At 41.7% G+C, this 27,011-nt stretch overlaps 1 protein-coding gene across 1 annotated transcript in view; it reads left to right on the top strand.

The window, feature by feature from the left end:
- Positions 1-27,011, top strand: part of Kiaa1257 (KIAA1257 ortholog) — a 97,950-nt gene that overhangs the window by 42,199 nt on the left and 28,740 nt on the right. The window contains exons 8-10 of the mRNA XM_029561314.1: positions 1,327-1,476; positions 8,533-8,717; positions 19,920-20,824. Of these exons, the coding sequence (XP_029417174.1) occupies positions 1,327-1,476; positions 8,533-8,717; positions 19,920-20,824 (1,240 nt within the window). The remainder of the gene's footprint in view (positions 1-1,326; positions 1,477-8,532; positions 8,718-19,919; positions 20,825-27,011) is intronic.

Below are 27,011 nucleotides of genomic sequence, written 5' to 3'. Positions count from 1 at the left end.
ACTTTCAATACTAGCTCTATAATTATTAATGTTTCTATTTGAATTCTAGGTGATACACAGCAATGTTGCTATATATCTATCTTTTATTTTTCCTTATTCATTAATATGTTCCAAACCCCAAGTTACATCAATATCCTATTCTAATCCTGTAGCTCTCATGAAATCCTTCCAAGTATGGGACTTATAAACATAACTATTTCATCTTAATAAAGGTTGTGATAGTGGTGCCAAGGACACCAGGTGTTTCCCGGGCCCCCCAAAAGCCCAAGATACAGTGACAGTTAGAAAAATAATAGCAAGTAAAGCATGCCAAGTACACTGCATGTTTCTCAACACAACCAACTCCAAGAGGCAACCTTCCTTGAAGTTCCAGCCTCAACCCACGGAGGATCTCACGTGGGCTCCATTGGAGATGGCGTGACAGTCGCACACTATTTCAGAGGCTGGTGTGGTACTTTTCTTATGTGATCTGTTTTACTCCTTCTGGTAATTATGGTTGTCAGTGGTAGATGACCCTCCTAGATGGAGTTTATGACATCCTTTGACTTGATTTATGATGTCTTGCTTTGTTATTTTACTGTTCCTTCCTAGTTTGTACATGGTTAACATCTGGGGAACCCTTCCTTGTTTGATGTCAGTGTAAGCTCAAGATATTTGTCTGTTGATTCTGAAGTTTACTGAGTTCATTTCAGGGATGGTGTGAGGCAACCCTGTATTTTCATCTGCTTAAAATGGCCAATCTCTGAGACTTGTTGAGAGTCCCCATTTTCCTGCTGTTTTGAAATGTCACCCCTGGCATCTGCTCAGCATTCTCATGTATGCACCGAAGTCTGACCTTGCTAGACTCTTCCTTCCATTGGCCTTTATGTCTCCAAGCATACAGTTCATGCTGTTGCCTAAGCTTGATCTGAGGGGAACATTTACTCTTTGCTTCTGTTCTCTTCCCAACACTCTGCTGTCAATTACAGATGAAGCAGCTAGGGTTAAAGTGTACCCTCTCCCACTATGCCTTGCAGAAAGGTAGAACTGAGTTTAGAACTTAGCTCAGTCTGGTAGTCCAACCTCAGTCCTGCTCTGTGACTGAGCTGACTCAAGAACTTGGGGCACAGCGAAGTTTCTGAGCGGCTGGGGCATCTTTGCTCTATGCCTGCATATAGCTGGCAATAGCCACCACTTTGGTTGCTGGAAAAAGACAGCAATACAAAGGACAACTCCGGTCTTCTAGGAGCTTCCAGAACCTTCCTAAACCTCTGTATATATGTAAATTCACATATGACAGTGTGATAAACCTCCTCTTAACCTTTATTTTCTTTATTTGTTCCAAAGTTAAAGGGAAAAATACAGAGGGGAAGAAGAAAAGCCTGAAGAAAGGAAAGAAATTTCAAGTAGAAGAGGAAACAGAGTCTAAACTGGCAACCAGTCATTGGAAGCCGTGCACCTTCTCCATCCAGCTGTCCATCATGCCCCTACTTGCTGGTAGCTAACGTTATTAGACTGCTCATGTGGAGACCAAGACCTTGCTCTGTACATCATTTCATCCTCACTGCCATCTTAGGAATGTGGGAGTGATTATCTTGACTATATAGAGAAAGAGGCATGCTTGGGGGGTTAGGTACATTGCCCAAGATTACACAGTTTGTAAGTGCAGAGACAGGATTTCTACCCAGGTGTTTGATTCCAAAGTCTTCAGAGCCTGTGAAAACATGTCATGCTTTTGTTTGCTAAATAAGGTGCTTCTTTTAAAATACAGCTTAACAATTTTTATTTTATTTTATGTATATGAGGAGTGTTTTGCTGCATGTATGTAGGTGCACTTACAACATGTGGGTGCTGGGAACTGAACCTGGGTCCTCTGCAAGAACAACAAGTGCTCTTAACCATTGACCCATATCTCCAGACCTCTTAATACAGTTTTTATTTGAAAATTTTGTACTTGCATACGATGTGTTTTGATTAAGTTCCCCCCTCCCCATTCCCTACACTCCAATTCCTCCCCTATCTTCCCACCATGATTCCATCCAAATTTCATGGTTTTTTCCTCACTGAGTCAGCACAGCACCACCAGTACATGTATGGTATGTGTATGTCTATTGGCACATGGGTAGCCTCTCAAGTGCTGTATCCTTGAAGAAAGCTGACTCCCCCTCTTCCAGCCTGTCATTTGCTAATAGCTCCTTGGCTAAGGGTGAGACTTCCTGACCACCTCCTTACTCTATGCTGGGATTTTTTTCTGGCTTGATCTTGCATAGATCTTGCACATATTGTCACAATTATTGTCAGCTCATATGTGCATTTGCCCTGTTGTGTCCTGAAAACACGGTTTAATTGTAGTCATCCACTCCCTCTGGCTCTTATAATCTTTTTGTCCCATTTTCCATGATGATCACCAATCTTTGGGAGGAAGAGGTGTGATGTAGATGTCCCATTTAGGACTCAGCACTACACAGCCTCTTATTCTCTGGATGTCGACCAGTTGTGGGTCTCTGTTAATTGGCATTGCCTGCTAAAAGAAGCTTTTCTGATGAGGGTTGAGAGATGCAGTAATCTACAGGTATAACAATATGTGATTATGTGTCAGCTTAATACTGTGTCTATTTAGCAGAATAATAGTAGTAAGTTCTCACCTAAGGCCTCTGACCTATGTAGGCTCTGATAATGGTGCCAGGAATGAGTTCCATCTTGTGGAGCAGGCCCTAATTAATCAGAAAGCGGTTGGTTACTCCCATAACATTCATATCATTAATGTACCAGTGGGTATATCCTGCCAGGCCAGTTGTTATGGTAGTTCACGGTTCATAGCTGGGCAAGACTGATAATTATTATTTTATTTTATTTTATTTTATCTTAATTAAAATATTTTATGTATTATTTTTATTTTATGTGTATGAGTATATCGCCTGCAAGTATGTAAGTGCACCCGTGCCATGATGCTAATGGAATCAGAAGAGAGCATTGGATTCCATTGACACTGGAGTTATGGATGTTTTTTAGTTGCCATATAGGTGCTGGGAATTGAACCTGGGTCCTTTGCAAGAGCAGCCAGTGCTCTTAAGTGCTGAGACATCTTTCTAACAAGATGATCATTTTTCTCCTCTGGTAGTATGCATGGCAGTCTCCAGCACTGTGAAAGCTGGCCAGTAGGAATGAAGCTTCCAGGGAGCTTGATTTTTCCATGTTCCATGACTCAAGTATTCAGTGTCCTCAACAATAGAATCTCACCACCAAGTTCTGGAGAATAATCAAGAGCAATGGCAACAGACTGTAATGTTTAGGGGTCTATGGGACCCCACTGACCAACAACTCCAAAAGAGGTCACCCATGTCTTGTACTGGGCCTTTTATTTGCTAACCTATGGTGTCTAGGAGGGGCATTATCTATCTACTATAGGATAGCTCCATTTAAACTCTTTAGATATGTATTTTAGGAAGCTAAGTACAATATTAAATTTCTCAAAGATCCTTTTTTTTTTTTTTTTTTTTTTTTTGAGACAGGGTCTTCCTGTAGCCTCAGCAGATCAAGCTGGCCTTGAACTCACAGATCCACCTGCCTCTGTCTCCCAAGTGCTGGGATTATAGGCATGTGCCACCACTCCTGGTTTCTTAAAGGTCTTCAGTGTTTAGTGTTATTTCCCATTCCCCCTTCATAGCAGCTGCACTCCATCTCCCCTCCCTTGAAAACCCCCATAGTCCCCTAGTTTTCCTGACCTCCATGGGCACTATAATTTAGATACACATATCCAAAGATTCAAAGCTAGCATCCACATATAAGAGAGAACATGTAATGTTTGTCTCTCTGTGTCTGGGTTACCTTGCTCAGAAAGATTATTTCCAGCTCTATTTGCCTGCAAGTTTCATTTTTCTTGGAAGTTGAATGATATTCCATCGTGTAAGTGTATTTTCATTATTTATTCATCAGTTGATAGATATCTAGGCTGTTTCCACTCCCTGGCTACTGTGACTAGCACAGCAATAAACACAGATGAGCAAGTATCTCTGTAGTATGATGTATAGACTCCTTTGGATATATGCCCAAGAGTGGTAGCTCTATGGTAGATCATATGGTAGACCTATTTCTAGCTTTTGAGGGCCCCCTACACTGATTTCCATAGGGGCTGCACCAGTTTGGACTCCTACTGACAGTGAATAAGTTCTCCTTTCTGTACATTCATGCCAGCATTTTGTCAATTTTGTTTTTTAGAGCTTAGACATTCTGACTGGGGTGAGATGAAAACTCAAAAGTAATTTTAATTTGCATTTTCCTGATGGATAAGAATGTTGAATATTAAAACAAATTTCTCAGCCCTTTGTTCTCTTTTTGAGAATGCTCTGTTCATAAAGTTCCATGCCCCAATTTTAAATTGGGTTATTTTCTTGTTGTTTAGTTTTTTGAGTTCTTTGTATATTTTAGATATTATGCCCCTGTCAGATGTTTAGCTGGTAAACATTTTTCCTATTCTATAGACTGCCTCTTCATACAACTGATGGTGTCTTTTTCTATACAGAAGCTTTTTAGTTTCATGAGGTTACATTTATCAGTTGTTGATCTGAATGCCTGTGCTATTGGGGTCCTGTTCAGTCCTTTCCTGTGTCAATAAGTTGAAGAGTATTCCCTATATTCCCTATTTTACTTCTGATAGATTCAGGGTATCAAGTCTTATGTTGAGGTCTTTGATCCATTTGGTGTTGAGGTGTTTTTTTTTTGTTTTTTTTTTTTTTTTTTGAGACAGGGTCTCCTTGGAGCCCCAGCTAGCCTTGAACTCACAGAGATCCGCCTGCCTTTGCCTCCCCAGTGCTAGGATTAAACGTATGTGCTCCCACACCTAGCCTGATGTTGAGTTTTGTGCAGGGTGAGAGACAGAGATCTAATTTCATTCTTCTACATGCAGCTATCCAGTTTGACCAGAACCATTTGCAGAAAATGTTATCTTTTTTCCAATGTGTATTTTTATCTGCTTTGTCAAAAATCAGGTGACTGTAGAAAGAACTTATATCTGGGTCCTCAATTCTATTCCATTGATCAGTGCATCTATTTTTATACCAATACCATGCTGTTTTTATTACTATGATTCTGCAGTATAACCTGAAATTAGGGAAGGTGATGCTTCCAGCAGAGTTTTTATTGTTCAGGATTGTTTTGGCTATTCTGGGTTTTTTGTATTTTCATACAAAATTTAAGATCTTTTTTTTTTTTCCATTTCTGTGAAGAATTACATTGGAATTTTGATGGGGATTGTGTTGAATCTGTAGATTGCTTTTGGTTAGTCTGGCCGTTTTCAAATATTAATCCTACCAATCCATGAACATGGAAAGTCTTTTCATCTTCTGGCATCTTCTTTAATTTCTTATTCAGTGTCTTAAAATTTTCATTATATATATGTCTTTCACTTCCTTGTTCAGAGTTATTCTGAGATATTTCATTTTTGAGGCTATTGTGAATGGGATTGTTTCTCTGTTTTCTTTTTCTTGTTGTTGGTATATAGGAATTCCACTAATTTTTGTGTGTTAATTTTGCATCCTGCTACTTTGCTGGATATGTTTATCAGCTGTAGGAATCTTTGGGTGAAGTCTTGGGGTCTTTTACATGTAGAATCATACCATCTGACAAAAAGGATACTTTGACTTCTCCCTTTCCTGCTTGTATCCCCTCGATCACCTTCACTTATCTTATTGTTCTAGCTAAGACTTCAAGCACTATATTAAACAGGAGTGGAGAGAGTAAACATCTTTGTCTTGTTCCTGATTTTAATGGAAATGCTTTGAATTTTTCTCCATTTAGCATGATATTGGCTGTGGGCTTGTTGTAATATTAAGGTGCTGCTTTTAATGAACATTTTTTTTTCTACAAGTTTCTTTCAAAACCTATGTAAAAGGAATAAAGGGAGGGAAGCAGTTTTATGGGCCATTTATGCCATCTTCCTTTATATCACATTGTTTACCTCTTATGAGAGGTTTGCATCCTCCCAGTGAGCTTGGGGTAGTGCTGGGGGGAGGGGTTTTTCATCACCACCATTTTTTCAGTGAGGAATAAATAAAAAGTCTATCCAGCCAGGCATGGTGGCACACACCTTTAGTCCCAGCACTTGGGAGGCAGAGGCAGGCGGATCACTGTGACTTTGAGGCCAGCCTGGTCTATATATCGAATCTAGGCAGGCTATGGCTACAGGGAGACCCTGTCTCAAAAAGACAAAAAAAAAAAAAAAAAAAAAAAGCCTATCCAGGAGCTAGAGAGATGGCTCAGTGGTTAAGAGCATTGGCTGCTCTTGCAGAGGACCCAGGTTCAATTCCCAGCACCCACATGGTGGCTAACAATCATCCTTAACTCCAGTTTCAGGGGATCTGATGCTCTCTTCTGACCTCCTTGGGCATTGCACAACATGGGTGCACTTACACACATGCAGGCAATACACTCATACACATAAAAATAAAAATAAGAAATATAATATTAAAGAAAGCCTAGCCAATACATAAAGGTTGTATCAGAATAAGGATTTGATTGCTTTGCCTTGTAAAATTTTCTATATTTTACAAACTCTGCCTTCTGTCTTCTGGTAAATAATGAACAGATATTTATTATATTCATATAATTTGGTGCAATATCAGAATAAATTTTAGATAAAATTATGTGATTTTTTTAAAAAGAAAGAGTAAGATGGGGGGGTGATCGGTGATTTTTTTTTTTTTTTTCTATTTAGAGGCAACCTAGTTAAAAATCTTAAAAACTTTTTCCAGCTTTTGATTATCAGGCTGAGTGTGTGCCCTCTACTGGTTGTTCTATAGAGGTACAGGCTCTGGTCTGAGGTGGAACCAACTTACACAATACAGAGGTGAAATCTGTCAGGCCAAAGTGTCACAGGAGATTGTGTGTGAACTGCTCAGTGCAGGACTTGCACACAGAGGGACTCTGAGTGAATGGTGGGGAGGTGGCAGCTAGGCACTGAGAGGACAGATATGGGATGCTGGAGGTTCAAGGAATGCAGAGATGAACCCCAACCCTTACAGCAACTGTATGTGGTGGTCAATGAGAATGGTCTTGACTCAGCCAGCTTTCTCTATAACGTCATAGCTTGAGATTATCCATTCCAAAACTTGTATTATTGTTTATGGTAAACATCTTCCATCTCAAGTTAGGGCATAGATTTTTCTATTCCTTCATAAGATATATCAGTTGACTTGTATCCCAGTGGGACTTTTGGAAGATCTGGAGCCAGGGAGTAAACACTTTCATTGAAGGAGAGGGCTAGAGTGTATAGAGGGCTAGAGTGAGTGATCAGTCTGAGTGGATGCTGGCTCTATAATGTAAGAGCTAAGAGACCTTTGATGATTACTTAATATGTCTGGAGCTCAGTTATCCTTCTGTAAAGTAGAAATGACAGTAACCCCAGAAGGTTGTTTTAAGATCCAACAACATTAGTGCCTGTTTAGGACAGACACTTGTAAGAGCTCAGACATTGCACCCCTCTTTCCTTCACTTAGCAACAGGGCGCCTATCCTGGGGGCATTGTATTTCATGGGGACAACTTGGTAGGGGTGGAAACATCTTTGGTAATTACAACCGGGAGTGGGGTACTACTGGCACTCAGAGGGATGCTGCTGCATGTCTTGTAGTGTGCAGGGGTGGTGGTGGTGTAATATATGCCATACGTGCTTCTACTGCAGTGTGCTAGCTATCTTCTCTATAGATACCTGTGCCTTTTCTTGGCCACCATAATTAAAGCAATGCCTGTGCCTGAGCTCCCAGTGTACACATGAATGTCACTTGCTTTTACTAGTGTTTTGTTCTGATTTAGCTGCCTTTTGCAGCTTGACCACTAGTGCAGTCTACAGTGAAGGTCAGACCCCATGTCTGGAGCCAAGTAGCAGCCCATGGACACATGGCCACCGTGCACTTGAAATGTGGCCAGTGTTGTGAAGGAATTGTACTATAATTTTATTTAAACTGTAACAGCCCCACATGGACAGGAGCCACTATAATGGGGGTGCAGGTCTAGAGCAGGGGCTGTTATGATCACCTGCCTGTGTGAAAGCTACCCAGTTGTCTCTGATTATGTGAATGGCACCTACACAGCAATGCTCCTTATAGTTCCCAGGATGTTAGCAAATATTTACTCCATCATAAGATGATCAACATAAAAGCACAAAAATTCAGGCCCCTTAGAGAGTTGATTATATTTCTGTTTGAGAAATTGGCATATAATATTGTAGCTGTGGACAGTTCCCATTTTTTCCCCCCAGTTCTGAGGATGGATCCCATGGCCTTGGGTATGCGAGGCAAGCACTCTATCACTGGGTTATATCCCGGTCTTTGATTTTTGGAAAATGAGTCTTGTTCTGTAGCCTAGACTGGCCTGGAACTTGAGATCCTCCTGCTTGATCCTCTTGAGTGCTGGGGTCACAAGCATGTGCCATCATGCTCACTGTCCCAGCCCTTAAAAAAGTTTTCTTGGGATTATGACTTTATCATCAGTTCTTCTCTGATGAGAACCTGCTTCTGACTGTCATGGGTAAAGCGCTAGTCCTGTGTGTGTTTCCTCAGGATGGCAAACGGTCAACATTCGTGGCAGTGAGAAGTCTGCCAACATTTTAGATTGCTTTTTGACTTTCAAAACAGAAGTTCCTATCATGACTGAAGAGCAAAAGCAAGACTTGAACCCCCTGACCATAAGGATCAAATGTGCCTCCTGCCTTCCATCTCAGCCTGTTGCCATTCATGACCTGGAGGTAAGAATGAACCCCTGCTCTCCCCATTAAGACTGCCTCCTTATCCTACCCAGTGACTGGTTTTATCCCTAATCCTCCCAGATGCTCAATGTGAAAAATGTGACTATCACCCACATTTTATCATTTAGAATCCTATAGAGAACGTTAAAGAGATTAGGTTCCCAAGAGGCGCCACTAAACCTGAGGCTTCTGGCTAATCCTTAAGTGCTACAAATGGAGATCACGGACCTGTTCAGAAATGTAGGCTTCCCAATCACAGCAGCAGCACCCAGCTGGATACTTACTGCTGGGACCAACCAGGCTAAGTGCTTTCCTTTCTTTGGTTGAATCATTGTTTTTAGGACTGTTTCTCTCTTCCTGTATTTGCTTTTTGGTTTTCCTGGAACACATCCTTCAGTATGTATCACCACCCTTGCGTATGTCTGAAAATATCCTTATTCCACTCAAACAACCACCACTCCTCATGCCCTTCCATCTCTAACCATCAATTTGTTTTCCATTTCTATAATTTTGCCAACTTTAGAATGTTCTGGATTAAATTGTGTTTCCCCTCAAAAAATATGCTGAACTCCTAACCCCTAGTACCTTCTAATGTGACCTTTTTTGCAAAGAGGGGCCTTACAGAGGAAATTGAGTTAAAATGAGGAGATAATTAGAAATATGAAAGCAAGCAGGATTCTCTCCCTACTCTTCTGCAGATAAGCATAGAGAACTGTGTGCTTGAGCACTGGTGTCTCACTGTATCCGTTGACTTTTTTTTCTTTTCCAGAATGCCATGCCTGGAATTATATAGTATATGGTCTTCAGAGCCCTCTTTCATTTAGCAATATGCACTCAAATTTCCTCCATGTCTTCTCATAGCTTGACAGCTCATTTTTGCTTAGTGTCTAAGGAGTCAGCTTTTGACATGTTATTAAAGATTCTTTGTTTAAAAAATGTTGCCTTCCTCTGATTCTACTTGTAACTGTCTTTTGTAACACCTACGTATATGCTAGCTCTTAATTCTTCATTTCTATACCTTGTTTTTAAAAAATAAACACAGGCAATCTTATCAGCTCTATGTTCTATTTCACTAGTTCTTTCTTTAACTTTTCCTAATTTGGTGTCTTCCATTCAAAAATTTTTTTGAGTGGAATACATAGAAATGTGTGTGTGTGTGTGTGTGTGTGTGTGTGTTCTTGGGATGAAACTCAGAGCCTTTTACATGCTTGGCAAGCACTCTGCCACTGAGCTACCTCTTCAGCTCCAGATAAAATAAGTTTTTTTGATTTATTTATCTTTTATGTATATGAGTGTTTTGCCTGCATGTATGTAAGTGAACCTGTGTATGCAATGCCTGCGGGGCCAGAAGAGGGCTTTGGATCCCCTGGAGCTGGAGTTAACAGATGGTTGTTAGATACCATGTGGGTTCTGGAAACTGAAACTGAGTTCCCTGTAAGCAAGGCCAGTGCTTTTAACTGCTGAGCCATCGCTCCAGCCCCCAGATTAAAAATTATAAACATTTTCACTGAAATATAACACTAAAACATTACAAGTCTTTAAAAAATATTTTATTTTTTAAGATTTTATGTGTATGAGTTTATTGCCTGCATGTAGGTAAGTGCACCCATGTTGTGCAATGCCCACAGAGGACAGAAGAGGCCATCGGGTGCCCTGGAACTGGAGTTATGGACAATTGTTAGCTGCTATGTGGGTGCTGGGATTCAAACCCAGGTCTTCTTCAAGAAAAACCAGTGTTCTTAACCACTGAACCATCTCTCCAGCCCCACAGGTCTTTTTATACCAGTTGAAATGCTTAACCCCTCCCTCATATTACCACTTTGTAGTTACTACCAAATTCCTGGAAAAGACAGATTCTTTCTTCATCCCTATAACTTGCCTTTTTTAGAATGTCTTATAGGTGAAACTACACACCAACCTTTTAGAGCATGCCTGCTAGAAATGAATTATCTTAGTTTTTTTTTCCCATGAAAAAGTATCTATTTTACCTTCATCCCTGAGGTATATATTCACTGGATTTAGGATTTTAAATGGATTATTCTCTTCTTTCAATACTTTACCCTTTTTCTTGCCTTCCACAGTTCCTGATGAAAACTGCAGTCAGTAGAGATGCTCTTCTCCTGACATGTCATTTCCTTGCTGCTTTTAAGATGAAACAGGGTCTCCCTGTGGCTGCAGCTGACCCAGAACTCACTGTGTAGCCCAGGCTGCCTTCAATATCACGGAGATCCACCTGCTTCTGCCTCCTAAGTGCTGGGATTAAAGGCATGCACAACCATAGCTGACTCTTCCAATACTTTTTAAATGCCCTTACTTCTCTTCACTTTCTGGGACTCTGATGATGCAGACAATGATGTTATTGCAGTTGTCTCTCAGATTTCCAGTACCGTTTCCTTTTCCTTTGCAGTCTTTCAAGTCTGTATACGGACTGTACACTTCCATAGTTCTCTGTTCAAGTTCATCTCTTCTTTGTTCTGTAATTTCCATTTTGTTTTTAGGATCATCAAGTGAATTTTTTCACATTTTGATTAAATCATTTTATTTCTGGGAAAGCTAGATTGGTTATCTTATATACAGAGGTTTTGTTTAAGCAAACTTAGAAATTGGACAAACATTTCTACAGGAAACAAGGACAGGATCTTAGGATTTTTCTTTGGAGAACACCAAATTATCAGCTCGCTAGCTCCATTCCATCTACTCTTTCTCTGCGCCTAGTCAAAATAGAAAAGAACATTGTGAGAACTTGCAGTGTTTACTTCATGGTCAAGGCAGTGAGTTCAGAGCTCCATTCTTCTGTGGATGTGTCTGAACTGTCACCTCAGTCACAATCTAGCATAGCTGCTTTAGTCATCAAGGTGCCTGAGTGAGAAGAAAGGGCTGAATGAATGGAACTCAACTTTACCTCCACACAAACTAGCAGTGTACACCCACCCAATGCTGGGTGGTAGCACTACCTTTCTATATGGATGCCTCATAACAAAAGATTATTTCTATTGGCAAATCTTAAGAATAATTTTTTTAAAATGTTTTTTCTTGAGCTTTTGTATACTTCAAAGAACAGTTCCTAATCAAATTTAGACCCTCTCCTCAATCCATGGCCCCACACTCTGCCCCCCCCTGCAGTATCTCATGCATTCTACCATACATGCCAAGACCCATCCAGTACATTTGTACCCAGATGTCCCTTGGTGCACACTCAACCCCTGGAGTCTAGTGGGCCTATCCAGAGTTCATAAGTGAGGTCTATTCTCCCTCACCCAGCAACAATCAGTCTCCAACAGTTCCCAGGTTAGGACTGGCCCACTTCCCATTTCCCTTCTCCACTCTGGGCCCTCGTTTGATTGAGTTGGCCTGGGTCTTGTGCTCAATACCACCATTGCTGCAACTTCACATGTGTAAGCTTCCAGTGGCCTGAAAGCCTCTGTTTCCCTATGTTCATGAGCCACCCCTGGCTCTTACAGTCTTTCTCTCCTTCTTCCACAATGGCCCCTGAGTCCTGGGTGGGTGAGGTTTAATATAGGAGTCCTATCTGGGACACATACTCTGCAGTCTCTTATTCTCTAAAACTTGGCCTGTGGTGGTCTTCTGTGTGCATTGCACTCTGTTGTATAAGAACGTTTCACTGGTGAGAGTTGAGGGATCCACTGTTTTTCTTTCTACCCCCTGTTCTGCTATGTTCCACAAGTCTTAGGTGTAGAGGTTCCACTGTAGATATGTCACCTAGGACTGGGCATCTCTCAGATGTATATTGTCTGTGTGTGACCAGTTGTGGACTTTGCCTCCATCTGTTGCAAAAAGAATCTTCGTTGATAAGTGGTGTGTTGGATAGCTTTAGTTGTCAACTTGACACACCTGGGTAGAGGGAGCCTCTATTGGGGAATTTCCTCCATTGGACTGGCTGGTGGCCATATCTGTGGGGAATTTTCTTGATTGTTGAGTGATGTGGGAGTGCCCAGCCCACTGTGGGTGGTGCTATCCATGGGCAGGCAGTCCTGTATTGTATAAGAAAGCAGGTTGAGCGTGGGCCAGGGGAGTAAGCTAGTAAATAGTGTTCCTCCATGGAACCTCTAGGTTCCTGCCCTGAGTTCCTACCTTGGGCTCCCTCAGTGATGAACTGTAACCTGAGAGATGTAAGTCAAGTAAATCCTTTCCTCCCCAAGGTGATATTGGTCAGAGTGTTTTGTCACAGCAATCGAAAGAAAACTAGAACAAGTGGTGTAGGTATACTTGTCTGTAAATATGAGGATCCATATTTAGTGTATGGTAAGAAATTTCATTTATCTAGAGATATGACAGAGATAGGTTTTCTCTAGGATTTATGACCTCTCTAGCATGGTCCTCTGACTGGAAGGGCATAGTGTTAGGATCTCACTCTGAGTTGTATGCCCCAAGGCTGGTTGTACCTCTGGGGTTACTTGTGGGAAAAGAAACAGTACTGGGCTGTGCACACTCTCTGCTGTCAGAGATAATGCCTCTCTGACTTTTAGGTGCTTCCCTCAATGCTGATGAAGTCAGTTCTGGTGAGGGCAGGCCAGGAGAACAGCATGGGGCCTGCCCTGCTCTCTCTTTAGCTTTGTGTAGGACTCAGGCTTCCTTTGAGCCCAGTCTCACACGAAGGAGGAAAACCCAGCCTGGGAAACTCATCGTTTTGATTGCACTTAGGTTTGATGCCTGTCTAATTTTTTGGATGCTTTTCCTGCTCAGCATCCTCAGACACCCATTTCACTGGTTCTCTCCAGGGCTCTCAGTCACATTCACTGGAAGAGGCAGGAGAGAGTGTGCTTACTTCATTTAACCAAATTGGCAAGCTTCTTTAGTACTATTATTTAAAAAAATTCTTTGTTTTTATTTTTATATGTGTATGTGTGTACTGTGTGCTGAGTGCAAGTGCACTCATGTCCTGCAATGTCCGAGAGGACAGAAGAGGGCATCAGAGTCCCTAGAACTGGGGTTACGAACAATTGTTAGACACCATGTGGGTGCTGGGATTTGAGCCTGAGTCTTCTGCAAGAAGAGCCAGTGCTTTAACCACTGAGCAATCTCTCTAGCCCCTCTTTTATTATTTTTAATTTTTCTTTTTTATTATTGATTTGTAGACATTCTTTTCACATTCTTTATACAAATCATGTGTCAGATGTTGTTATGGGTTGCTATCACAAGATATAAGCTAGGTACCTAATAAACAACAGAAATTTGTTCCTCATAGTTCTGGAAGTCAGGGCATTGAAGATCAAGGCACCAGCAGATTCAGTGTCTGTGAGGGAGTCTTCCTCATAGATAAGGCCTTCTCCCTGTGTCCTCAAATGGCAGAACTAGTGAACTAGCTCCCAGGCCTCTTTTATAAAGACACTAATACCAACCCTGAGTGTGGGACCTCATGACAAATTGCCTCTCAAATGCCCTACCTTCTAATAGTATCATGTTAAAGACTTTGTTTTGAGCCTGAAGGTGACACAGATTTTCAGACCACATGAATTGGAACATAGCTCAGTGGTGGAGTATTTGACCAGCATTGTAAAAGGCCCTGGATTTGATCCACAGCATCACAAACAAAACAAAACAAAATAAAAACATTCAGATGTTGAGATGGTCCATTCCCCTATCTCAGGTTCTTTTCTTTCTTGCCTTCCCAGTGAAGGGTGAATTAGTGAAGAGGAACTTTTATTTGCCATGTGGGAGTAGAACAGGAAAGTAGAAACTCAAATGGGAGTGTAGAAACTCTGAGACCCTTGGTTACAGCAGGATGTCAACTGATAGAGGTTGGATGTGTTATAGCTCTGTGCTTTCCACAGGCTCCAAGGAGCAAACCAAGAGAGGTTGCTAGTGTTACAGCTCTAAGCTCTCAGAGGATCTTGCTATAGAGAGTGGTCGGTCCCTTGCAGAAGTCTGCAGAAATCAGTCACCAGTGAGAGTAGCAGAGTGGCAAGTTCCCTATCTTTCACAAGCCTTGAGGGCTGCAATGAGTCTCCCAGCTTGCAGCTGAAGCAGCAAGTCTCAAAGGCTGAGGCAAGAACAGTGGATCTCAATTCAAGAATAGTAGTCCCTGAAGGCAAGAACAAATTCCATGCCTGGGAAGCAGGAGCAGTTTTTCCAAGGAGGAGCAGTGGGATCCAGAGGAAGTTTCCTTGCCTGTGGAAGACCTCCAATGGGTTTGTGTCTGGCAAGTTTCAGGAGGGCCTCCCTCCTGATGAGTTCTCGGATGAGCTGGAAGCCAAGTCCTCAGCCCCAGCTGGACTGAGAGGAGAACTCTGCCTAGGAACTGGATTGGTGAAAAATGCTGTATGTACTGTCATATAGAACCTGATGAGTTCTGATTGGTGGAGTGTATGTCCATGCAATGAAGCATAATGGGGCCAATCAGGAAAAAGCTGTCAAACCTGGAGGGGAAGGGGGCCACAGAGACCCAAGCCCTCCCAAAAGGTTGCCAATGAGGTCAGCAGCTTGGTTTCCCTTCTGGCAAAGCAGTGGTAGGGAAACAGGTACTCAGTCATTGAAGGGTGCCATGAGACAGTTTGTGCCTGAGAGTCTGAAGCAGTTTTCAGTTGTGGTAGTGACCTAATGATCTCTACTGGCAGTTGTACTACTGTTTGTGTGGATGGCTCCAACAGATGATCACTGCCACTTGCCAGTTTGTTGGAAATCATCAACTAGCCCGTTCTCAGCTCTGATTGCACTCAATGTGTTTTGTGTCAGGTTCCTTCTGTCAAGCATATTTTCTTGCACTTCATTCTTAACTACTGCTTAAATGACAGCTGCCCCCCCAATCTCCATTATAGCAAATATGCATGTACTATAAGTGTTTTCTGCCAGTATGGGCCCCGGCCTTAATTTTCTAAATGATATATTATTCAATGAAGTCTAACTTTCTAACCTTTTCTATAATCTTTTTTTTTTTGTCTTTTTGAGACGGTCTCCCTGTAGCCCCAGCTGTCCTGGAATTCACTATGTAGACCAGGCTGGCCTTGAACTCACAGAGAGCCGCCTGCCTCTGCCTCCCGAGTGCTGGGATTAATGACATGTGTTACCATTCCCTGCTCCTTTTCTATAATCTTGAGTGATTTTTGTGTCCTGTTACCTTTTTCTATCCAGCATTAGTTACTTTTCTTGTTGTGAACAAATTCCTGACAAGAAGCAACTTATGGAGGAAGGGCTTGTTTTGGTTCACAGTTTTGGGGTACATCCTCTCATGGTCAGGAAGGCATGGTGGCAGGAGTGTCAGTCAGCTTCCTCACATCATGGTGGACTAGGAACCAGAACCAGGACAGGAAGTGATGCTGCGTTGTAAAACTCAAGGCCCACTTCCAGAGATGAGCTCGACTCATTGCAGCTAGGCCTACCTCCCAGAGGTTTCACTACTTCCCAAGCTGTGACTTCCCAAGTGTCCCACAATCTGTTGGGACACTTCATATGCAAACCATAGCATACTTCTAGTTCATGAAGACATGCTACGTCTCCTAGAAGATTTAAAACTTTAGCTTTATGTTTAGGTCCATGGTGCATTTTTTTCTGGCCATGAAATATCTTCCTTTATTTAACTCTTCTTTCTTTACAGAATTTTTTTTTAGAATTTCCAGCTTTCACTTAATTTCTTCTTACATAGTTTTTTTTCTTTTAAAATTTTCATTGAATTCTGTATTTCATATAGAATATCTCAATAAATCTTAATCATCTTTATACCCCCTTCCCCACTACACCCTCCCATACATTCATACATTCTGTCATTTCTGTTAAGGCCTATTGTGTCAAGTTAGTGTCCCCAGATGTTCCTCAGTGCAAGTTCATCTACTGAAGTCTAGTCAGCTTATCTAGAGTCTCTCCCTTTAAGAAGATAAGCTCTTTCTCACCCAGCAGTAATCAGCTGCCAATATTTCTTCATCTAAGATTGAGGTTTGCTGTCCATTTCTCCAATTCTATGCTGGGTTTTTGTCTGCTTGATTTTGTGAGGGTCTTGTGCATGCTGACACCATTGCTGTAGGTTCACATGAGCAGGGTCCCAGGAGCTTGTAGGACTCTATTTCCATATAGTCATGTACCTCCTCCCTGTCCCTTACAATCTTTCTGCCCCCTTTTCTGCAATGGTCCCTGAGTCCTGGGTGGGTGAAGTTTAATACAGGAGTCCTGTCCAAGAACCAGCATTCTGTAGACTCTTAATCTCGATGCTTTGGCCATTTGTGACCTTTTGTGTTCCTGGGTCTCTGTTGCATGAGAGAACTTTGTTAATAAGAATTGAGATATTCATTAGTGTCCCCTTTACCCCTTGTTCTATGTTCTGTGAGCTTTAGGTGTAAAGGCCGCATTGTAGCTGTGCCATTTAGGTTTGGGTAATTCATAAAAAATGTCTGTGTGTGACCAGTTGTGTATGTAATAGTCTCCGATGCAAAAGAAGCTTCTTTGATGAGTGGTGACTGGGGTATTTGTCTGTAAAGGTAAGGATACATATTTTGCACATAGTAAGAAATTACATTAGTCTAGGGATGTGACAGTCTTGGGATTTTCTCTAAGTCTAGGATTTTCCAGTCATGTATATTTGGCTATGTTTACAGTACCACACATGAGTTTCCTTCCATTGAGTGAGTTTTAGTACAATTAGGTAGCTGTTGATTGCCCCCAAGATAAAAGTGCCACTACTGCACCAATGTTGTATGCTGTGTGGGTCATTGATGTGGTTATTTGGTCTTGAAACTGGTGTTGGACCTTGACTGATGTTCTCCCTTAGCAGCTTGTGTAGTGCTCTCCAAAGCTTTTAGAACTAGCCTTCAGGGGAAGTGGTTTCCAAGTCAGTTCTACCTTCACGGCTCCAAATCCTGTGACCAGAGTATGTTCTGTCTTGAGCAATAGGGTCTTACCTTCAAGTTCTGGGAGGCAATCAAGGGCTGTGGCAATAGCCTGTGTAATTTTGGGAGTCTCTAGGACTACCCTGGCCAACAACTCTAAGAAAAGTTTTTCCTGTCTGGCAGTGTTTCTTATTATGCAGCCTTCAGCTATACACATGGACTCCTGTGGAGATACTGTATGTGTAATTTATTATTAGGCTGTTGGACTAATATGATTCCCTCTGGTTTTTTATACTACCTGAGAGAGAAGAACAGTAGGAGACAGGTGTTACTAAGGGAGAAATGGATAAAACAGGGGTATTTAAATGAGAGCAGGAAAGGGGGTTATGCAAGGAACTTTGGGAATAAAGGGAAAGAAGGAGCTCAAGAGAGATGGGACCATAGGAGACTGGTATTATCAAGGGAGAAGTGGGGAAGATGCAGACACTTTAAATGGGGAAGGAATGAAGGATGGTTATACAGGGAGAGAGAGGAGAGAGAAATAATGTTTTAGGTAGTTTTTATGCTGTTGTAAAGGGTAGGTTAACACATTTTTTTTTTTAAAGTCTCATTATGCAGTTCTAACTGGTCTGGAACTCACTATGTAGATCAGGTTGGCTTCAAACTCATAGAGATCTGCTTGCATTGATTCCCCCACCCCTACCCCCAGTGCTGAGATTAAAAGCGTGCACCACCAGGCCCAGCCCCAAAGTAAGTGTCAGGATTAAAAAGAATTTTTTTTTATTACGAAACACTTCACAAAGTTGCCTTGCGCAGGGGCCATGCAAATCTTTCTATTGCTCCCATTTTAGTGCATGTGCTGCTGAAGTGAGCACATAAATGGCAGTTTTAAAGCTGAATTTAAAAGTTGTCTTTTTTTTTCTTTTTGGTCTTTTTGAGACAGGGTCTCCCTATAGCCCAAGCTGGCCTGGAACTCACTATGTAGACCAGGTTGGCCTCAAACTCTCGAACTCTCAGAGATCCGCCTGCCTCTGCCTCCCGAGTGCTGGTGTGAAAGGTGTGTGCCATTACACCCGGCTTTTAAAAATATTTTTATTTTATGTGTATGAGTGTAAATGCACCCATGTCGTTCAATGCTGGTGGACATCAGAAGAGGGCATCAGATCCCCTGGAACTGGATTTATGGACAGTTGTTAGCTGCCATGAGGGTGCTGGGAATTGAATCCAGCATGATGAGTCATTTCTCCAGCCCCCTTGTTTTTTTGTCTTTTTGAGACAAGGCCACACTATGTTGCCCTGGGTGGCCTGGATTTGATGTGTAGACCAGGCTGGCCTCTACTGATAGATCTTCCTGCCTCTCTTAAGATTAAGGGTGTGTGTGCCACCGTGCCTGGCCTCTTCTATTTTCTTAAATTATCAAATATACTTAAGTTTATGTCTGATCATTGTAGTTTTTTCTGTCTGTGTGCTTTTTTTCCTTTATAGTATCTTTTTCCTTAACATTTTATGATTTGTACTGTAATTTTAAGTTCATTGTAACTTTCGTGGTGGGATTTCTTTGAGGCCTTGAATGAAAGTGAATTTCTTCAGAGATAGCTTCCAATCCCTGCTAGGTACCTGGGATCACTACCAGTTTATGATTATCTTAAAATAAAATTTCAGCTGCTATTTAAAATAAATGTACATGTGGTGATTCTGACCACAGACTTGTCTAAGGCTCAGCTGTAGATTATAAAATCTTTGAACCAAGATTAAAGATGTACAGCTTCACGCTTTTTACTTCTGTGTACCCCTACTTTTTACTGCCTCATTCTGTGTTTTCTCTGAAACCTGGCCTCCCTGCGTCCCTCATTGCAACTTCTAGTTTGGAGCTATTGTCGTGCATATATTCCATCCTTCAGATGCATGTCTCAAAAACAGGGATTGACGTTTTATAGGAGGGGATCTTCCTCTCCCCTCTCCTTCCTTATTTCCTTCCCCTTCCTCTTCCACCACATCCCTTCCATTTCTCAGGCTAGGGATTGAACCCAGAGCCTCAGGCAGGTTTGGCAAGTATTCCACCTCAGCCACACTCCAGTGGGATTACTTTGCTAAAAATCACTTAACCTCACCTTTTCTATGCACAGCCTTGGAACTGAAGTAGAAACACAGATTTGAACAGAGACACATGACCTCTGTCTTCATGGCACTTCCCACTTTGGAGGGAAAGCAAGAAAGGCTGTTCTCAAGCCCGTGTCTTGTGACTGCCACCAGTCTTGGTGTGTGTTCATACACATGATGCCTGCAGGCCTGCACTGACCTCATAGCATGGCCTTCCTTGGGATGTCTGGTGGATGAGGAGGTTCAGGACTGCGGGGAGTAAGTTTGCCATTCTGGGTACCTGTTTCCTACAGGCAGAGTGTGACTGCTGTTTCCTGCTCTCTTGTAGAGGCTGTGCACCCCTGTGTACTGCAGGTACCAGTTCCATAAGACTCCAGTTCATGAGACCAAGGGGCAGCCCCACAGCGTCCATGTGTATTTCCAGGATATCAACGTCATCTTCCTTGGGGCCATCCATCCCAGTGACCTGAGAGAGTACCTGGAGGGGCCCCCCATGGTGGTGGAAGTTCACGACAGGGACCGCAAGTCAGAAGATTATTCCCAGAAGCCCACCCTGTTCGGAGAGGACCCTGTGGATTCCTACTTCAACATCCAATCTTTCATCTCCCCTAAGGACACAGAAAACAACCATTTTGAGTCCCAGAACAAGATGTGGGATCCTTATGGTGTTGCCCAGGTTAGTTTTGCTGACCTCCTTTTTGGTCGTAAGTACTTGAACATGATTGTTCCCATCCACAACTGTGAGCCTAAATCTGCCAACTGGAGCCAAGATAGCAGAAACAGGAAGGTTGTAGGGTTTCAGGCCCCTACAGATGCCTTCCAGCACAGCCCAATGCCCACAGGCAAGTACATGGAGGCCAACTCCTTGCTCAAGCTGCGAGTAGACATTGCAGTGCCCTTGGGTGCTGCAATTACAGCTCCTGAGCTTGACTCAATGGGTACCCAGTTCAGTCGCATCATTTTTGTGTTCAACTCCAAGAAGCTGTTCCTCTTAAACAGCCTGCTGCAGGACATCACCAAGATCAATGCCAAGGCCCTGGACTTGGACAGCTACCCAACCCGGAATATCCAGCAGATCCTGTCAGCCTTCAGGGTGCGTATGAAGATCCAAGACCAGCAGAACCTAGATGTGCTCACGGGCTTCCACCTGATGGACGGGAAAATGCACCTTTTCATTCTGGAAGGCTTGGCAGCCCATGGTTTGAGGAGGCTGTGGGAGAGCTATCAGTGTAGGTAGGTGACTACTGTAATACTTGGAATGAAAACCATGGCACTCTGGATACAGAGCAGATGGGAAAGTTTTTCAAAGCCAAGGTCATGTTCAGTTTCCTCTTGATTCAGCAACTAGACTGATATCAGGCAGACCTGGCTGTTTTTGGTGGATGTGAAGAATTTAGGGTTGGGCTGGAGTGATGTGACTCAGTGGGTAAAGGTGCTTGCTGTGCAAGCCTAGTGACCTGAATTTGATCTCTGGAACCTACATGAAGGTAGAAGGAGAGAACTGACACCACAAATTGTCCTCTGACCTTCACAGTGGCATGTTGTGTAACACAGATGCACTAATAATGCATAAACATTTTAAAACCTAACAATTTAGAGTGGTTTAAACATGGATGCTGAGTGAGGTCTTCTTGTGCTAGGTTTAGCTTAGCAAGTATCCTCTTTGGAGAACAGGATCATTTGCTTAGTGGGAGGGCAGATTTCATGGGCCCTAGGTCCCAGGTACTGACAGCAAGGGTCTAGGAGTTGTCTCTGTCCAACCAGGAGGGGACAATAATACTGAGGGGCCTGTCTTGATATGCTGACAAGCATACCAGAATGAAGCATGCCTTCTAAGTGTATACCCAACACAACCAGAAATGTACATCCACACAAAAGCCAGTAAGCAAATGTTCATAGGACCATAGTATATAATAGTGAAAAAGTGGAAACCAGATGCTCTTCAACTAATCATCAAAATGTGACGTGTAACATGATGTGCTATGCAGCATATAATGTATATAACATAGCATTCAGTGCAGATTGTAGTGTGGCATGTAGTGTGACATGCAGTGAGTCATGTAATATGGCTACATAGCAAGACCCCATATCAAAAACAAAAACAAATAAGCACAAACAGAAACCTCTAGTGGACAAAAATTGTCAGAAAAGTATACTTTTCAATAAATGGTGTTTAGATAATTGTTTCTCTATAGGAAAATATGTCTCTACCTCAAGCCTTTCATAAAACAAATTCCAGCTGTTTAAAAATTTATGTATGTTTTAAAATTTTAATTCTGAGGTAATTACATATTTATTAGATTTTGGAAAATATGACAGAGAGGTCCTCTATATCCCCTACAAATTTCCCTCTGATGGTTGCTTTTCACATAATTGTGTTGTGTTGCCTAACCTAGGATCCTGACAGCACCATGTGAATGTGCTGCACATATGTGCACTTTGTCACATATCAATTATGGAACCAATGTACTCAAGATACAGAGATCTTTACATCATCTCAAAGGTTTTCTCCTGCTGCAGCCTTGGTGAAACCTATGGATGGTTAATATCCTTATACTTGCTAGCCATAAATCTGTTCCATCATTGTTATTTTGAGAATGCTGCACTAAATTTTGGGTACCAGCTGTTCTTTGCTTATCTGTGGAGCATAATAAATATTTGTAAGATGATAAACTAACTTATTGAGAGGAAGAGTTGTCTATGTTTTGATGAATTCCTTGGAGTTTTCTACATTGGCCATCAGGTAAAGAGGGATGCCTTTTCCCTTTCCAATCTATATGATTTTGTTGCCAAGCTGTTCTGGCTGGGACTCACAGTACTATTTGGTATGAGTAATGGGCATAGACATTGCCTTGTTTCGGTCTTTGGCAGAAGGCATTTAGTCTTTCCCTGACCGCATATGATGTCAGGTGTAAGACATCTCTACACATTCTTTATCAGTTTGAGGAAGTTGTACTAGTCCTGATTTGCTGAGGGTTTCCAAACATGCTCATTCACACAGTTCATGAAAATCAGTTCCAGGTAGACTAAAATATTTCTGTTAAACTAAACGTGGAAATAGTTGTGGGCTCACATGCTGTAAAAATAGGAGTTTCCTTGTATTTCTTGTCCAGCTACCCCAGTGGCAGCATCTTAATAACCTCAGTGCTTTATTGATTGACAAAGCACAACTAACTAGACTATAACGATTTGATCTTAAAGTCTTTTTTTTTTGAGAGAGGGTTTCATTTTGTAACTCAGGCTGTAATTAAACCTGTAATAATCCTCCTGCCCCAACTTTCTGAGTGTGGGGGTTACAGATGCATGTCTCCATGCTCAGACTAAAAAAAAATCGATGCTTTTAGATGTCAATATAGGAAAACATATTCATGACATTAGAATAGTGAAAATTTTCTCCAAAAAGAATGCACAAAGAATAAGAGAAAGAATAATACTTTTTTGGTACATTAAAAATAATAAATTCAGGGCTGGAGAGATGGCTCAGTGGTTAAGAGCACTGACTGCTCTTGCAGAGGACCTGGGATCAATTCCCAGCACCCACATGGCAGCTACAAACTGTCCTTAACTCCAGTCCCAGGGGAATCCGAAGCCCTCTTCTGACCTCCGTGGCATTGCACAACATGGGTGCACTCACATACATCTAGGCAATACATTCATACACATAAAATAAAAATAATAAATAAAATACCAAGAAAACAAGACACTATACATTTTTTAAACTATAAGCAACAAACTGAAAACATTTGCAGTGTGTGAAACAGAGTTGGCAATCTTTATTTTTTGGGGGGCTTTTAAAATTTCATACAATATTTCCCACTCACATCCAGACCCTCTCCCCTATTCATGCCCCCACCCCAAGCCCTACACACTCTGCCATACATGTTGAGTCCTATTCATTCAGTTTGTACCCAAATGTCCTTCAGTGCAAATGCATCCACTGGAGTCTAGTCAGCCCATTCAGTGGTTGTATGCAAGTCACACTCTCTGTCACTCAGCAGCAACCAGTCTCAAATAGTTCTCAATCTAGTGCTGACCTGCTATCTATTTCTTACCTCTCCTTTGGGCCCTTGTTTATTGAGCTGATGTGGGTTCTGTGTTGGATGCTACAGCTGCTGCAGGCGCACATGAGCAAGCCTTCTTTGGCCCGGAAACCTCCACCTCATAGGTTCATGAACCAGCCCTGTCTCGTACAATCTTTCTGCCTCCTCTTCCATACAGGGGTCCCATTGTACACTCTACAGTCTCTTATTCTCCAAAACTTGGTCCGTTGAGGCCTTCTGTGTGTAACACACTCTGATGTACATGGAAGCCTCACTGGTGAGAGTTGAGGGGGGTGCATTAGCCCTCTCTCTGCCTCTTATTCCACTATGTTCCATGAGCCTTGGTTGTAGAGATTTGACTGCAGATGTGCCACCTAGTACTAGGCATCTCCCAGGTGCATGTTCTCTATGCTCGACCAGATGTGCAACTTGGCAGTAGCATCCATCTGTTGCAAAAAGAAGCTTCTTTGATGAGTGCTGTACGGCATGTTTGTTGCTCTAAGGGAAGTCTCTTCTATCTTACACTGCGTTCCCTTCCAAGCAGTTCCTCGGTATACATATGTATTAATGTTCAGACACTGTATGTGCATTTCTCATAGGGTTTCTAGGGCAGTGCTTTTCCCTTTAGGTATCCTAGCCCCCTCAAGATTCACTCATCTCTACTCTACTGTTTTCTCCCTTCTGGCTTCCCTCCTCCCTCCCTTCCCAGTCACAGTGCCCCCACCATTCCCACCCTCCCCCCAGTACCTCCAGACTCCTGCCATCCTTCCATTCCCAAGTTCCCTTGCTCCCCCACCCTATGGTCCCTTGCATGTCCCTTCCTCCTCTCCTCCCTGCCAATTACAATTTTTCAGTAAAATTTTTACAATGCTATCCTCAGGTAGCATCTGTTCCCTGCTATCTACCTTTCAGGTTGTTTCTTTTCCTTTACCTTCATGTATCTTTTGCCTTTACCTGGCTCCTGGTGTTACTTCAGAATTTATATACTTACATATAAGGGCTTGGTGCTACAACCCACAAATGAGGGCAAACATAGGTCACTTGCTTTTCTGTGCTTGTGTTACTTCACTTAGTATCACACTCTCTAGCTCCATCCATTTACCTGCAAATTTCATAATTTCATCTTTTCTTACTGCTGAGTAGAACTCCATTTGGTAGATGTATCACATTTTCATTAACCATTCATCAGTTGAGGGACATTTAGGTTCTTTCCATTTCTTAGCTATTGTGAAGAGAGCAGCAACAAACATGGATGTACAGATATCTCTACAGTACAATGAGTCCTTTGGGTATATGCCAAGGAATGGTATCACTGGATCATATGGTATGTTCATTTTTAGTTTTTTGAGGGTTCTCCACACTGTTTTCCATAGTGGTCGCATGAGTTTGCATTCCTACCAGCAGTGAATAAGCATTCCTCTTTCTCCACATCCTTTCCAGTATTTGGAGTCTTTCATTCTCTTGATCTTGGCCAATCTGACTGGAGTAAGATGAAATCTTAAGGTGATTTTGATGTGCATTTCTCTAATTGCTAAGGCTGCTGAGAACTTTTTAAGATGCTTCTTATCCATTTCTATTTCTTTGCTTGAGAACTCTCTGTTTAGGTCTATCACCCATCTTTTTATTGGGTCATTTATCTTCTTATTTCTTTCTTTTATCAGTTCTTTGTATATCCTGCATATTAATCCCCTGTTGGATGTGTATCTAGTGAAGATTTTCTCCCACTCAGTAGGGTTCCTCTTCCCTTCCTTAGTTGTTTCTTTTGCTGTACAGAAACTTATGATAATTTAATGAGGTCCCACTTATTGATTGTTGACCTTAGTGCCTGAGCAGCTGGTATCTGGTTTAGAAAGTCCTTTCCTATGCCTATATCATGGAGGGGGCTGCCTATGGTGTCTTCTAGCAGTTTTTGAGTTTCAGGTTTTATATTGAAGTCTTTGATCCATTTGGAGTTGACTTTTGTGCAGGGTGAAAGGGTCAAGTTTCATTTTTTCTGCAGGTGGAGATCCAGTTTTGCCAGTACCACTTGTTGAAGATGCGATCTTTCCTCCATTGTGTGTTCTTAGCACCTTTGTCAAATATCAGATGGCTGAAATTATATGAACTCATGTTTGGGTCTTCTATTTTGTTCCATTGATCTACGTGTCTATTTTTGTGCCAGTACCATGCTGTTTTTATAACTATAGCTCTGAAATATAATCTGAGATCTGGTATGGTGATCCCCCCAGAATTGTTCTTTTTGCCTGACTATTTTGGCTATTCGAGGTCTTTTGTGATTCCATATGGATTTTAAGATGATTTTGGCAAGCTCTGTGAAGAATGTCATGGGTATTTTGGTTGGGATTTCATTGAACTTATAAATTGTTTTTGGTAAGATGGTCATTTTCACAATATTGATTTGACCAATCCATGAGCATGGGAGGTCTTTCCATCTCCTAGTGTCTTCTTTTTGAAATTTTATTGTAGAGGTCTTTAATGCCTTTGGTTAGGTTTATTCCTAAATATTTTATTTTTTTGAGGCTATTGAGAATGGGAGGGCATCCTCTAGTGCTTTTTCTGATTGCTTGTTATTGGAATATAGAAAGGCTATTGACTTTTGTAAGTTGATTCTGTATCCGGCCGCTTCACTGAAAGCATCAATCAATTCTAACAGTTTTCTAGTGGAAGTTTTGGGATCTTGTATGTATATGTATATCATATCATCTGCAAATAGGGATAGTTTGACTTCTTCTTTTCCAATTGGTACTCCTTTAATTTCCTTCTCTTGTCTTGCTCTAGTGAGGGTTTCAAGCACTATATTGAAAAGGAGTGGAGATAATGGACAGCCCTTACTAGCTCCTGATCTTAATGGGAAAGCTTCCAGTTTTTCTCCATTTAGGATGATGTTGGCTATGGGTTTGTTATATACAGCTTTAACTGTGTTGAACTATGTTCCCTCCAGACCAATTCCTTTTAGGACTTTTAACATGAATGTATGTTGGATTTTGTCAAATGCCTTTTTTGTATCTATTGAGATGACCATGTGTATTCTTGTCTTTCAGTCCATTTATATGTTTTTATTACATTTGGCTTATGAATGTTGAACCATCCCTGCATCTCTAGAATAAAGCCAACTTGATCATGGTGATGATCTTTTTGATGTGTGTCTGTATGCAGTTTGCAAGTATTTTGTTGAGTATCTTTGCATCTATGTTCATTAAAGATATGGATCTATAGTCTTCTTTTTTTTGTTGTTGTATCTTTACCTGGTTTGGTATTAGAGTGAGGCTAAGCTTCATAGAAGGAGTTTGGGAGTTCTACCTCTGTTTCTATCTTTTTGAATAATTTAAGTAATGCTGGATATAGATCTTCCTTAAATGTCTGGTAGTTCTGTGAATCCA

The sequence above is a fragment of the Nannospalax galili genome, unplaced genomic scaffold (genome assembly GCF_000622305.1).
Source record: "Nannospalax galili isolate Female #2095 unplaced genomic scaffold, S.galili_v1.0 scaffold332, whole genome shotgun sequence".
NCBI lineage: Eukaryota > Metazoa > Chordata > Mammalia > Rodentia > Spalacidae > Nannospalax > Nannospalax galili.
Note: the sequence above shows the minus strand (reverse complement) of the source record. Positions and strands in the feature narration are given on the sequence as shown.